The 14,837-nt window shown below is 44.7% G+C and overlaps 1 protein-coding gene across 3 annotated transcripts in view; it reads left to right on the forward strand.

The window, feature by feature from the left end:
* The window catches only part of flt4 (fms related receptor tyrosine kinase 4), a 264,041-nt gene that overhangs the window by 78,569 nt on the left and 170,635 nt on the right, over nucleotides 1-14,837 (forward strand). The window contains exon 2 of one of the 3 annotated variants that reach the window (XM_067995955.1): nucleotides 12,715-12,774. The exons of the other annotated variants lie outside the window; for them this stretch is intronic. Coding sequence (XP_067852056.1) covers nucleotides 12,747-12,774 — 28 coding nt within the window. The 5' untranslated portion in view covers nucleotides 12,715-12,746. The remainder of the gene's footprint in view (nucleotides 1-12,714; nucleotides 12,775-14,837) is intronic. 3 annotated transcript variants of the gene reach the window in all.

Here is a 14,837-nt window from a genome sequence, read left to right on the forward strand (position 1 = left end):
TAGCATTTTCCTGGGGACTGATGTCAGACTAACTGGCCTGTAGTTCCCTGTTTTCTCTCTCCCTCCTTTCTTGAATAGCAGGGTTACATTTGCTACCTTCCAATCCACTGGGACCGTTCTAGAACCTAGGGAATTTTGGAAGATCACAACCAACACATCCACTATCTCTGCAGCCACCTCTTTTAACACCCACAACTTTCTGACTCAGAAGCGAGAGAGCTACCAACTGAGCCACAGCTGACAGAGGGTTAATCCGTCCTGTCCCATTGATTTGTGATTCCTGTCTGCACTGAAAGGGTTAATCTATCCTGTCCCATTGATTGGTCGTTTCCCAACTGTACCGAGAGAAAGATATGATGTGGAGATGCCGGTGATGGACTGGGGTTGACAATTGTAAACAATTTTACAACACCAAGTTATAGTCCAACAATTTTTATTTGAAATCTACAAGCTTTCGGAGGCTTCCTCCTTCGTCAGGTAAATGTTCAGGAGCTCCTCGAAGCCTACGCATTTATACATATAGAACAATACATGGTGTTTACAGACTGCCCGTTGGCAACGGGCAGTTGCAGGGGCAGTCTGTAAACACCATGTATTGTTCTATATGTATAAATGCGTAGGCTTCGAGGAGCTCCTGAACATTTACCTGACGAAGGAGGAAGCCTCCGAAAGCTTGTAGATTTCAAATAAAAATTGTTGGACTATAACTTGGTGTTGTAAAATTGTTTACGAGAGAAAGATAGAAAGATTTGCATTTATTCAAACAGCAATGTGACAAATAAACTTTTTTTTTGTGATGTTGGTTGAGCGATAAATATTGGCCAGGACACTGGGGAGAACTCCCCTGCTCTTCCTCGAGTAATGCCATGAGATCTTTTACGTCCACCTGAGAGGGCAGACGGGGCCTCGGTTTAATGTCTCACCTGAAAGATGGCACCTCCCACAGAGCAGGACTCCTTCAGTACTGCACTGGAGTGTCAGACTAAAACCAACTAGGGAACAGGCTATTTTAGATCTAGTATTGTGCAATGAGAAAGGGTTAATTAATAATCTTGTTATAAAGGAGCCCTTAGGGAAGAGTGACCATAATATGATAGAATTCTTCATTAAGTTTGAAAGTGATGTAGTTCAATCCGAAACTAGGGTCTTAAATCTAAACAAAGGAAACAACGAAGGTATGAGGCACAAGTTAGCTGTGGTTGATTGGGGAACAACATTAAAAAGGTATGACAGTAGACAGGCAATGGCTGGCATTTAAAGCATTAATACATAATTTTCTACAAATATATATTCCTTTAGGGCACAAAAACCCAGCAGGAAAAGTGGTCCAACTGTGGCTAACCAGAGAAATTAAAGATAATATTAAATCAAAGGAAGAGGCATATAAAGTTGCCAGAAAAAGCAGAAAGCCTGAGGATTGGGAGCATTTTAGAAGTCAGCAAAGGAGGACCAATAAATTGTTAAAGAAAGGAAAAACAGAATATGAGAGTAAACTAGCAAGAAACATAAAAACAGACTGTAAAAGCTTATATCGGTATGTAAAAAGGAAAAGACTGGTGAAGGCAAATGTGGGTCCCGTACAGACCGAGACGGGAGAATTTATAATGGGGAATAAGGAAATGGCAGAGAAATTAAACAAATATTTTGTGTCTGTCTTCATGGAAGAAGACACAAAAAACCTCTCAGAAATACTAGAGAACCAAGGGTCTGGCGAGAATGAGGAACTGAAAGAAATTCGTATTAGTAAAAAATACTAGAGAAATTAATAGGACTGAAAGTCGATAAATCCCAAGGACCTGATGATCTACATCCCAGGGTTTTGAAAGAGGTGGCTATAGAGATAGTGGATGCTTTGTTTGTCATCTTCCAAAATTCTATAGATTCTGGAATGGTTCCTGCAGATTGGAGGGTGGCAAATGTAACCCCACTATTTAAGAAAGGAGGGAGAGAGAAAACAGGGAACTACAGACCTGTTAGCCTGACATCAGTAGCAGGGAAAATGCTAGAATCGATTATAAAGGATATGATAACAGGACACTTAGAAAATAATAATAGGATTTGGAAGAGTCAACATGAATTTATGAATGGGAAATCATGTTTGACAAACCTATTGGAGTACTTTGAGGATGTAACTAGTAGAATAGATAAGGGAGAACCAGTGGATGTGTATTTGGATTTTCAGAAGGCTTTCAATAAAGTCTCACACAGGAGGTTGGTGAACAAAGTTAGAGCACATGGAATTGGGGGTAATATACTGGCATGGATTGAGAATTGGTTAACGGACAGGAAACAGAGAGTAGGAATAAATGGGTCTTTTTCAGGTTGGCAGACTGAGACTAGTGGTATCGCAGGGATTGGTGCTTGGGCCCCAGCTATTCACAATCTATATCAATGATTTGGACGAGGGGACCAAATGTAATATTTCCAAGTTTGCTGATGACTCAAAACTAGGTGGGAATGTGAGTTGTGAGGAGAATTCAAAGAGGCTTCAAGGGGATATCGACAGGCTAAGTGAGTGGGCAAGAACATGGAGGTGGAATATAATGTGGAAAAATGCGAAGTTATCCACTTTGGAAGGAAAAAGAGAAATGCAGAGTATTTTTTAAATGGTGAGAGATTGGGAAATGTTGATGTTCAAAGGGACCTGGGTGTCCTTCTACATGAGTCACTGAAAGCTAACATGCAGGTGCAGCAAGCAATTAGGACGGCAAATAGTATGTTGGCCTTTATTACAAGAGGATTTGAGTACAGGGCCTTGGTGAGACCGCACCTGGAGTACTGTGTATAATTTTGGTCTCCTTATCTAAGAAAGGATATACTTGCCATAGAGGGAGTGCAACGAAGGTTCACCAGACTGATTCCTGGGATGGCGGGATTGTCGTATGAGGAGAGATTGAGTAGACTAGCCTGTATTCTCTGGAGTTTAGAAGAATGAGAGGTGATCTCATTGAAAGATACAAAATTCTTACAGGGCTCGACAGGGTAGATGCAGGGAGGACGTTTCCCCTGGCTGGGGAGTCTAGAACCAGGGGTCACAGTCTCAGAATAAGGGGTCGGCCATTTAGGACTGAGATGAGGAGAAATTTCTTCACTCAGAGGATGGTGAATCTTTGGAATTCTCTACCCCAGAGGGCTGTGGAGGCTCAGTCATTGAGTATATTCAAAACAGAGATCGATAGATTTCTAGATATTAAAGGCATCAAGGGATATGGGGATGGTGCAGGAAAATGCCGTTGAGGTAGAAGATCAGCCATGATCTTGTTGAATGGCGGAGCAGGCTCGAGGGGCCGGATGGCCCACTCCTGCTCCTATTTCTTATGTTCTTATGCATACTGTACTCCAGCCTCTGGAGTGGGACCTGAACCCACAATCTTCTCACTCAGAGACGAGAGAGCTACCCACTGAGACACAGCTGCCAGAGGGCTAATCTGCCCTGTTCCATTGATTGATGATTCCTGTCTGTACTGAGAGGGTTAATCATTTCGGTCCCATTGATTGATGATTCCTGTCTGTACTGAGAGGGTTAATCATTTCGGTCCCATTTATTGATGATTCATGTTTGTACTAAGGGGGTTAATCTGTCCTGTCCCATTGATTGGTGTTTCTTTTCTCTACTGAGAGGGTTAATCTATCCTATGACTGTAATTGGTGATTCCTCTCTGTACTCGGAGGGTTAATCTGTCGTGTCTTATTTATTGGTGATTGTTGTCTGTACTGAGAGGGTTAATTTGTCATGTCCCATTGGTTGGTGATTCCTGTTTGCACTGATTACTGATTCCTCTCTGTATTGAGGGGGTTAATCCGCCCAGTCGCATTGATTGGTGATTCCTGTCTGTGCTGATAGGGTTAATTGATTGTCCCATTGATAGGCAAATGTAAAGTAATTAAGATTAGCAAAGAAATTGACAAAGAGGGAGAGAATTGAATATGAGGTTCAACTGTCAAGAAATATAAAAATGGATTGTAAGAGCATCTACATGTATGTGAAAAGGAAGAGAGTAGTGAAAGTAAATGTGGGTCACTTAGAGGCAGAGACAGAAGAAATTATAATGGGGGAATGGGGAAATGGCAAAGATGTAAAACAAATATTTTGTATCTATCTTCACAGTAGAAGATACAAAAAGACATACCAGAAATAGTGGGGAACCAAGGGTCTAATGAGAGTGAGGAACTTAAAGTAATTAATATCAGTAAAGAAAAAGTACTGGAGAAATTAATGGGATTAAAAGCCGACAAATCCCCTGGACCTGATGGCCTACATCCAAGGATTTTGAAAGAGATGGCTACAGAGAGAGTGGATGCATTGATTTTAATCTTCCAGAATTCCCTAGATTCTAGAATGGTCCCCGTGGATTGGAAGGTAGCAAATGTAACCCCGCTATTCAAGAAAGGAGGGAGAGGAAAAATAGGGAACTACAGGCCAGTTAGTCTGACATCAATAGTCGGGAAAATACTAGAATCTATTATTAAGGACATAGTAACAGGGCACTTAGAAAATCATAATATGATTAGGTTATAGTCCAACAGTTTTATTTGAAAATCACAAGCTTTCGGAGGCTTTCTCCTTCGTCAGGTGAGTGCGAAAGCCTCCAAAAGCTTGTGATTTTCTTATAAAACTGTTGGACTATAACCTGGTGTTGTAAGATTCCTTACATTTGTCCACCCCAGTCCATCACTGGCATCTCCACATCATAATATGATTAGGCAGAGTCAACACAGTTTTATGAAAGGGAAATCGTGTTTGACAAATCTATTAGAATTTTTTGAGGGTGCAACGAGCAGGGTAGATAAAGAGGAACCAGTGGATGTAGTGTATTTCGATTTTCATTTGATAAGGTGCCACATAAGAGGTTGTTACACAAGATTGGGATTGGGGGTAATATATTAGCATGGATTGAGGATTGGTTAACGGACAGAAAACAGAGAGTGGGGATAAACGGGTCATTCTCAGGTTGGCAGGCTGTAACTAGTGGGGTGCCGCAAGGATCGGTGCTTGGGCCTCAGCTATTTACAATCTATATTAATGACTTAGATGAAGGGACCGAGTGTAAAGTATCCAAGTTTGCTGATGATACAAAGCTAGGTGGGAAAGTAAGTGTGAGGAGGACGCAAAGACATAGAGACAGGTAAAGTGAGTGGGCAAGAAAGTGGCAGAGGGAGTATAATGTGGGGAAATGTCAAATTTGACCCATTGTGTATTCAGCATACTGGGACCTACTGTTTTCCGTGGCTAACCTGTCTGAACACCAACGACACCTTTGATTGGTGTGATGGTGTCCCAGCTTAATATAAGATATGCGATTTGAGAACCTCTCATTCACTCACTCACCTGACGAAGGAGATAATCTCCGAAAGCTTGTGATTCTAAAATAGAATTGTTGGACTATAACCTGGTGTTGTAAGATTCCTTACATTTGTCCACCCCAGTCCATCACCGGCATCTCCACATCATTACTGCAATTATATAGGGCTCTGGTGAGACCACACCTGGAGTACTGTGTACAGTTTTGATGATCTTATCTAAGGAAAGATATACTTACCTGAGAGGCGGTGCAACGAAGGTTCACTAGATTAATTCCTGGGATGAGAGGGTTGTCCTGTGAGGAGAGATTGAGTAAAATGGGCCTATATTCTCTGGAGTTTAGAAGTATAAGAGATAATGTCATTGAAACGTATAAAATTCTTAGAGGGCTTGACAGAGTAGATGCTGAGAGGCTGTTTCCTCTGGCTGGAGAGTCTAGAACTAGGGGGCATAGTCTCAGGATAAGGGGTCGGCCATTTAGGACTGAGATGAGGAAAAATTTCTTCACTCAGAGGGTTGTGAATCTTTGAAATTCTCTACCTCAGAGGGCTGTGGATGCTGAGTCATTGAGTATATTCAAGGCTGAGATCGATAGATTTTTGGACTCTAAGGGAATCAAGGGATATGGGGATAGGGTGGGAAAGTGGAGTTGAGGTTGAAGATCAGCCATGATCTGATTGAATGGTGGAGCAGACTCGAGGGGCCGAATGGCCTACTCCTGCTCCTATTTCATATGTTCTTATGGTTGGTGATTCTTGTCTATACTGAGCGGGTTAATCTGTCCTGTCCCATTGATCGATGATTCCCGTCTGTAACGAGAGATTTAATTTGTCCTTTCCCATAGATTGTTGATTCCTGTCACTATTGAGAGGGTTAATCTGTCCAGTCCCATTTGTTGGTGATAGCTGTCTGTACTGAGAGGTTTAATCTGTTCTGTCACATTAATTGGTGATTCCTGTCAGTATTGAGAGGGCTAATCCGTCCTGTCCCATTTATTGGTGATTTGTGTCTGTAATGCGAGGGTTAATCTGCCCAATCCCATTGATTTGTTTTTATCCGTATTCAATGGGTTAAAATATCCTGGCATATTGATTGACTCCTGTTTGTACTGAGAGGAAAATCTGTTCCATCCCATTGAATGTTGATTCCTGTCTGAGAGGGTTAATCTATCCTGTCCCATTGATTGGTGAATTGTGTCTGTACTGCGAGGGTTAATCTGTCCTGTCCTTTTGATTGGTGATTCCTGTCTGTACTGACTGGGTTAATCTGTCCAGTCCCATTGATAACTGCTATCTGTACTGAGAGGGTTAACCTGTCCTTTCCCATTGATTAGTGGTTCCAGTCTGTACTGAGAGGAATAAAGTATCAATCTTGTCTCAATCTTCCGATCCTCCTTGGATATGGGGGCAGTGCCAGAGGTCTGGAGGATTGCAAATGTTACACCCCTGTTCAAAAAAGACGAGAGGGACAAACCCAGTATCTCCAGGCCACTGAGCCTAACGTCGATGGTGGGGAAACTCCTAGAGACCATAATCAGGGACAAATTGAATCATCACTTGGGAGAACATGGGTTAATAACTGACAGCCAACACTGACTTGTTAAAGGCAAATCTTGTCTTGGATGATATCCAGTGTTGGATGACATGAAATTTTCTTCAATTAAATATTGGGAAGCCATTGTATTTGGTCCCTGCCACAAACTCCATTCCCGAGCCAACGACTCCATCCCCTTCATTGGCCACTGTCTGAGGCTGATCCAGACCATTTGCAATCTCGGCATTCCAGTCGTCCTTGACCTGCACTTCCAACCACATATCTCCATCACCAAAACCGCCTACTTTCACCTCCGTAACATTGCCCGTCTCCGCCCCTGCCTCAGCTCATCTGCTGCTGAAACCCTCATCCGTGCCTTTGTTACCTGCAGGCTCTCCTGGCCGGCCTCCCATCTTCCACCCTTCGTAAACTTCAGCTCATCCAAAACTCTGCTGCCCGTATCATATCTCGCACCGAGTCCCGTTAACCCATCACCCCCTGTGCTCGCTGACCTACATTGCCTCCCGGTTCCGGAACACCTCGATTTTGAAATTCTCATCCTTGTTTTCAAATCCCTCCATGGCCTCGCCCCTCCCTATCTCTGTAACCTCCTCCAGCCCTACAACCCTCCGAGATCTCTGCTCTCCTCCAATTCTGGCCACTGGCGCATCCCCGATTTCCATCGCTCCACCATTGGTGGCCGTGCCTTCAGCTGTCTAGACCCTTAGATCTGGAATTCCCTCCCGAAACCTCTCCATCTCTCTCTGCTCCTTTAAGACGATCTTTAAAACCTACCTCTTTGACCAAGCTGTCCTAATATCTCCTTATGTGGCTCGGTGTCAAATTTTGTCTGATAATCGCTCCTTGGGACGTTTTACTACGTTAAAGGTGTTGTATAAATTCAAGTTGTTGTTGAGTAGGTTAATCTGTCCTGTCCAATTTTGACATAACGGCGTGGCACTGCTGCCTTATAGACGTTCATTTAAAGGTTGATTCCATCTCCACCCGCCACTCGTTGGTGCCAGACAGAGTGGTGGCCATCTTGATTGCCTTGATTTATTTTCATAAAATAATTTGGAGTACAGTATGTGAGTAATTTGAGACATGACATCTAGGAACATAGGACCATAGGAACAGGGAGTAAGTCATTCAACCCCTCGAGAACTCTCCCACCAGAGGAAATAGTTTCTCTCTATCCACCCTATCAAATCCTTCACTCATCTTCAACACCTCAATCAGATCACCCCTTAATCTTCTATATTCAAGGGAATACAAGCCCAGTCTGTGCAACCTGTCCTCGTAATTTAACCTTTTAGCCCCGGTATCATTCTGGTGAATCTGCGCTGCACCCCCTCCAAGGCCAATATATCCTTCTTGAGATGTGGTGCCCAGGACTGAACACAGTCTCCAGATGGGGATCTGACCAGAGCTTTGTGTAACTGTATCATCACTTTCCACCCCTTTGTATTCTGGCCCTCGAGATAAAGGCCAACATTCTAATAGTTTAATTTTAATTATTTTTAAAACCTGTCCACTAGTTTTTAGTGATTTCTGTGCTTGAATCCCTAAATCTCTCTGCTCCTCCACAGTTCTGAGCTTCTCACCATTTGGAAAATACCAAGATGGATGACCTCACACCTTCCCACACTGAACTCCATCTGCCACAATTTTGCCCACTCACTTAATCTATCAATGTCCCTTTACAACTTTCTGCCCCCATCTACGTTATTTACTGTGCCATCTAACTCAGTGTCGTCAGCAAACTTGGACATACGGCTCCCTATTCCTTCATCCAAGTCATTTATAAATACAGTGAAAAGCTGTGGCCACAGTACAGATCCCTGGGGGACACCGCTAGTCACATCCTGCCAATTTGAGTTGGCCCTACTCTCTGTCTCCTACCTACTAACCAATTCCCTATCCAATAGGTTATTAGCCAGTAACTTGCCTCCAATTCCATATTCTCATTTTTGTTAACAGTCTCTTATATGGAACCTTGTCGAATGCCTTCTGGAAATCCATATAAACAACATCCACAGACATTCCTTATCGACCGCATTAGTTACCCACTCAAAAAATTCAACTGGGTTCATTGGACATGACTCACCCTTTACAAACCCACGCTGGCTCTCTGATCACTCAAATTTGTCCAAATGCTCAGTCGCTCTGTCCCTAATAACAGATTCTGGTAACCTCCCCACAACTGACGTTAGACTATTAGGCCTATAATTTCTTAGTTTATCTCTTACCCTTCTCAAATAGTGCAATGACATCGGCCATCTTTCAATCCAAGGGGACAATTCCTGAATTGAGAGAGTTTTAGAAGATCATAACTGACATCAACAATTTCCTCACCGACTTCTTTTAATACCTTGGGGTGAAAACCATCGGGTCCTGGAGATTTGCTTATCTTTAGTCTCATTAGTTTCTCCATCCCATTTTTTTACTTATATTGAATCTAGTTAGTTCCTCCCCTTGATTTACTTTCAGTTTTCCTTGAATTTCTGATATTTTATCCCCATCCTCTACTGACACAAAGTAACTATTTCATAACTCTGCCATTTCCTGATTTCCAATTACGATATCACCTGTGTCCGTCGTCAAGGGGCCCACATTACTCTGAGCCACCCTCTTTCTCATAATAAATTTGTAAAAACCTTTCGTGTTATCCTTGATATCCTTTGCAAGCTTTTTCTTCGATTCCCTTTCTGCAATTCTTACCACTTTCTTTATTTCCCTTTGCTGATCTTTATATCCCCCCCAGTCCATGGGATCTCTCCTGATCTTTATATCACTCCCAGTCCGTGGGATCTCTCCTGATCTTTATATCTCCCCCAGTCCGTGGGATCTCTACTGATCTTTATATCACCCCCAGTCCGTGGGATCTCTACTGATCTTTATATCACTCCCAGTCCATGGGATCTCTCCTGATCTTTATATCACCCCCAGTCCATGGGATCTCTCCTGATCTTTATATCCCCCCCAGTCCGTGGGATCTCTACTGATCTTTATATCACTCCCAGTCTGTGGGATCTCTATTGTTCTTTGCCTTCATATAAGCCCTTTCTTTTAGTTTTATTCTATCTCTCACTTCTCTTGTTGACCAAGGTTGTTTAATTACACAAGTAGAGCTCTTGCCCTTTAGGGGTATGTATTTCATAGATTTACACAGAAACAGGCCATTCGGCCCAACAGGTCCATACTCCACACGAGCCTCCTCCCCTTCTACTCCATCTCACCCTATCACCATATCCTTCTATTCCTTTCTCCCTCATGTGTTTATCCAGCTTCCCCTTAAATGCATCTACACTACTCGCCTCAACTACTCCTTGTGGGAGCGAGTTCCACATTCTCACCACTCTCTGGATAAAGAAGTTTCTCCTGAATTCCCTGTTGTATTTATTAGTGACTATCTTATATTTATGACCTCTAGTTCCGGTCTCCCCCACAAGTGGAAACATCTTCTCTACGTCCACCCTATCAAACCCTTTCATAATCTTTAAGACCTCGATCAGGTCACCCCTCAGTCTTATACAGGTCTTGTCTTAAACCAAATACTTTTTTGAACACCTCCCACTGTTCATCAGTCGTTTTATCCATTAGTAGTTCTGCCCAGTCTGTTGTGGTCAATTCCTGCCTCATCCCTCCAAAGTCAGCCTTACCTTACTGTGGCCCACTCATCTCCCTCTCAAACCTAATATTGAATTCTCGAAGTCTATCATATTATGGTAATACCTGGTCAGTGTAACAGGCTCAGGAGGAACAGGTGACTTTGGACCTATGGTTCCCAAAGCTCTCCCCCACTGGGGGGTTTTCCTCACCTCATGTCTGGGTCTGTTGTAGATTAATTGATGGAGATTGATTGCTATAATTAATCAACAACTCCATTTATTGTTGTATCATGTGACTGCCAGGATGGGAGAAGGCGAACTTGATGGACCTTGTTCTATTTTCGTCCAGCAATTCCTATGTTCCTAGGACACTCAGCACAGGGAAGCAGTTTTAATGCTCACTCTTCGTACAACACCAAGAACTTGCATTTATATAGCGTCTTTAACGTAGTAAAACGTCCCAAGGCCCTTCACAGGAGCGATTATCAAACATAAAATTGACCACGAGCCACATCAGGAGATATTAGGACAGGTGACCAAAAACCTGGTCAAAGAGGTAGGTTTAAAGGAGGTGAGAGAGGTAGAGAGGTGGAGCGGTTTAGGGCTAGGGTCGCCAACTCTGACTTCACATGACCTCTTGACACCAATCATCCCGCCACCCCCCCCAACATTCCTGCCATTGGTTGCCCGACATGTCCATCCTCGCAGTGCCCAGCCTTCCCCCGTCCAATTGGAAAGAGAATAGAGTCTTTGTTACCCGATTGGGTGATTTTTGGCTGTCAGTCATCGCATGATGATTTTGTAACTAACAACCAAAGTGGTCAAAGAAAACTTTTTTAAAACTCAATTTTTTAATGCCCCTATGATTTTTCTCCAGGTGTTGCTCACAGCAGCGGGAGATTAATTTTTAATTCCTGGAGACTCCAGGGCAATCCTGGAGGGTTGGCAACCCCAATTCAGGGCCTAGGCCTAGGCAGCTGAAGCCTTGGCCACCAATGGAGGAGCCGCCAATGAAAATCGGGGATGCGCAAGAGGCAAGAATTGGAGGAGCGCAGAGACCTCGGAGGGTTGTAGGGCTGGAGGGGGTTACAGAGATAGGGAGGGGGACGAGGCCGTGGAGGGATTTGAACACAAGGATGAGAATTTTAAAATCGAGGCGTTGCCGGACCAGGAGCCAATGTAGGTCAGCGAGCACAGGGGGTGATGGGTGAACAGGACTTGGTGCGAGTTAGGATACGGGGGCAGCAGAGTTTTGGATGAGCTCCAAGTTATGGAGAGAGGAAGATGGGAGGCCGGCCAGGAGAGCATTGGAATAGTCGAGTCTGGAGGTAACAAAAGCATGAATGAGGGTTTCAGCAGCAGATGAGCTGAGGCAGGGGCGGAGACGGGCGATGTTACGGAGGTGGGAGTAGGCGGTCTTGGTGATGGAGCGGATATGGGGTCGGAAGCTCATCTCAGGGTCAAATAGACGCTGAGGTTGTGAACGGTCTGGTTGAGCCTCAGGCAGTGGCCGGGGAGAGGGATGGAGTCAGTGGTGAGGGACCGGAGATTGTGTGCAGTCTTTCTCCAGTCGTTGGGACGAAGGTGTGAGTCATGAACCACAGCTTCAAAACGACAGCAACCACAAAGGAATGTTTTCAGTTGCAGGCCTGTATGCGTGGTGTGGGGAGACAGTTCTAGGAGCCTCGAGCAATGACACAGAGGCCCATCCTGTTATGGTTCTGTAAATGCAAACGCAGTGTTTAATAAAGTGTATTTACTTCTGCACGATCGATATCAGTCAGCCTTGAGCATCAGCTGTGGCTCAGCGGGCTGCACTCTTGCCTTCTGAGTCAGAAGGTCGTGGGTTCAAGTCCCCGCTCCAGAGACTCTGAGCACCATAACCCGGGCTGACGCTCCCAGCCCTACTGAGGGAGTGCTGCATTATTGGAAGTGCCGTCTTTCGGATGAGACGTTAAACCGAGGCCCCGTCTGCCCCTCTCAGGTGGATGTGAACGATCCCATGGCACTATTTTGAAGAACAGCAAGGGAGTTCTCCCTGGTGTTCTGGGCCATTATTCATCCCTCACCCAAACCGGTTATTTATCTCATTGCTGTTTGTGGGATCTTGCTGTGCAACAAATTGGGCTGCCGCGTTTCCCCCACATTACAACAGTGACTACACTTCAAAAAAAAAAAGTACTTCATTGGCTGTGAAGCGCTTTGGGATGTCCTGAGGTCGTGAAAGGCGCTATATAAACGCAAGTCTTTCTTTTCTTTCTTTCATAGAGCTGTGAGCCCCTGTACCTCATCCGTGCCAGATGCCAACTGAAACAGCAGCCTGCACAGGTATGAGAATGGCAGATGGTAGATGTGGTGTGTGTAGGGTTGCCAACTCTGGTTGGACATATTCCTGGAGGCTTCATCACATGACCTCCCCCCTCCAACCGCCCCACCCGGTCAAACAGCCTTTACCCCCCCACCCCCGCCCCCCGACCCCCCACCCCCACCCAATTTCCAATATTTTTATAACTAATAAATGAAAGTGTTCAAAGGAAGTACACACGTTTTTATAAAGCCCCTATGATTTTTCTCCCCCCAGGTTTGCTCACAGCAAGTGTCCAGGTGATTAATCTTTAATTCCTGGAGACTCCAGGACAATCCTGGAGGGTTGGCAACCCTAAGGTGTGTGTCACAGCCGATAGAGATATTCACAGACGCACTGGTTTAAAAATTAATGGTCAGTGGTTTTTTTTGAGCGTAAATAAGCAGAACGCTTTAGTTAAGTTTTAGAGCTCTGTTATTTCAGGCGGCCTCATGTGGGTGCAATTATTCCTGGGGTGCGTGTGTGATCTCGGTCTGGTTGTAGTTGTGACTAAGATCCAGAAGGTTCCACTCCAGACAGTGTAAAAGTTGTGTGGGTTCAGACTTGTGGAGCAACAAACAGCTGGCTGGAAGTTGTGGTTCTGAACTGACACACTGGACGTTCTCTGTTCACTTTGAGACTCTACGATAGAGACACGGAGGCCAGGAATCATCCTCGGGCATCCCACCCAACATCGAGAACCCAGGGAAAATTGAGCAGAGAGGCCTATTGCAAGCTGATACAAAGGGCTGGAAGTTATGTTACAGTTAGAGAAAGCGCAGATTCGCCAGAATGATACCGGGGCCAAAAGGGTTAAATTACGAGGACAGGTTGCACAGACTGGGCTTGTATTCCCTCGAGTGTAGAAGATTCAGGGGTGATCTAATCGAGGTGTGTAAGATGATTAAAGGATTTGATAGGGTCGATAGAGAGAAACTATTTCCTCTGGTGGGGGGAGTCCAGAATAAGGGGGCAGAACCTTAAAATTAGAGCCAGGCCGTTCAGGAAGCACTTCTTCACACAAAGGGGAGTGGGAATCTGGAACTCTCTCCCCCAAGACTGGAGGGTCAACTGAAAATTTCAAAACTGAGATTGATGGATTTTTGTTGGGTGAGGGGATTAAGGGTTACGGAACCAAGGCGAGTGAATGGAGTTGAGATACAGATCAGCCGTGATCTAATTGACTGGCGGAACAGGCTCAAAGGGCTGAATGGCCTCCTCCTGTTCCTGTGTTCCTCACCCGCCAGACCATGATTTCCCTCCCCCCGCCTCCTTGCGCTGGCCATTCGATCCCCAACCACCACATGCAGATGTGAGGGGAGCGGGGAGAAGAAATCATGGTCAGCCGGGTGAGGAACATGGGAACATTAACAGGCCATTCAGCCCCTCGAGCGTTTCTTTTGGACAATAATATTTTTGGACACAGTATATGAGTAAATTTGAGTAGTTTTTTCCTGATTTACTTTACCCTCCTAATCCTGAACATGTTGAAATGTATCACAATTCCAATCAGTCTCCAAACCAAGCCACTGAGGAATGTACACAGCTGGACTCTCTGTGTGCCCGATACGGAGAGTATACAATCTCACCCGAAATGGACACACCCCAATTACCCAATCACGTAGGGTTTCCCCCAATTACATAGTTTCCCACCAGAACCTCGGAAGCTGGGTGGAAATGCTGTTTGTGTAAACGAAGTTGCCGCCAAACCTCTGCCGTAGTTACGGTAACGGAGCGGGAGAAGCCTTGAGCAACTTCCCTGCGATAGGGTTTAGGTTGCCGGTTGGCAAGAGCCAAGGCCGTAAGCATTGTGCTGGAGTCTAACCAGCTCAAACCGGCACAGAGCATTGAAACGTTTCCTTCTACTTGTCCAGCCAAGTCTACTCTTCCTGTTAGCGTATTGGCTCGAAGGATTCTCTGAAGCTGACTGAGAAGAATCTTAATCCAAAGTCACACACATTGACCCCAACAGGTTCCATTAAATGCACCAGATTGGCTGGAGCAAAGCTACAGAGTCTGCCATGGACAGTTGACTTGGTTACAATCT

The sequence above is a fragment of the Heptranchias perlo genome, chromosome 14 (assembly GCF_035084215.1).
Source record: "Heptranchias perlo isolate sHepPer1 chromosome 14, sHepPer1.hap1, whole genome shotgun sequence".
NCBI lineage: Eukaryota > Metazoa > Chordata > Chondrichthyes > Hexanchiformes > Hexanchidae > Heptranchias > Heptranchias perlo.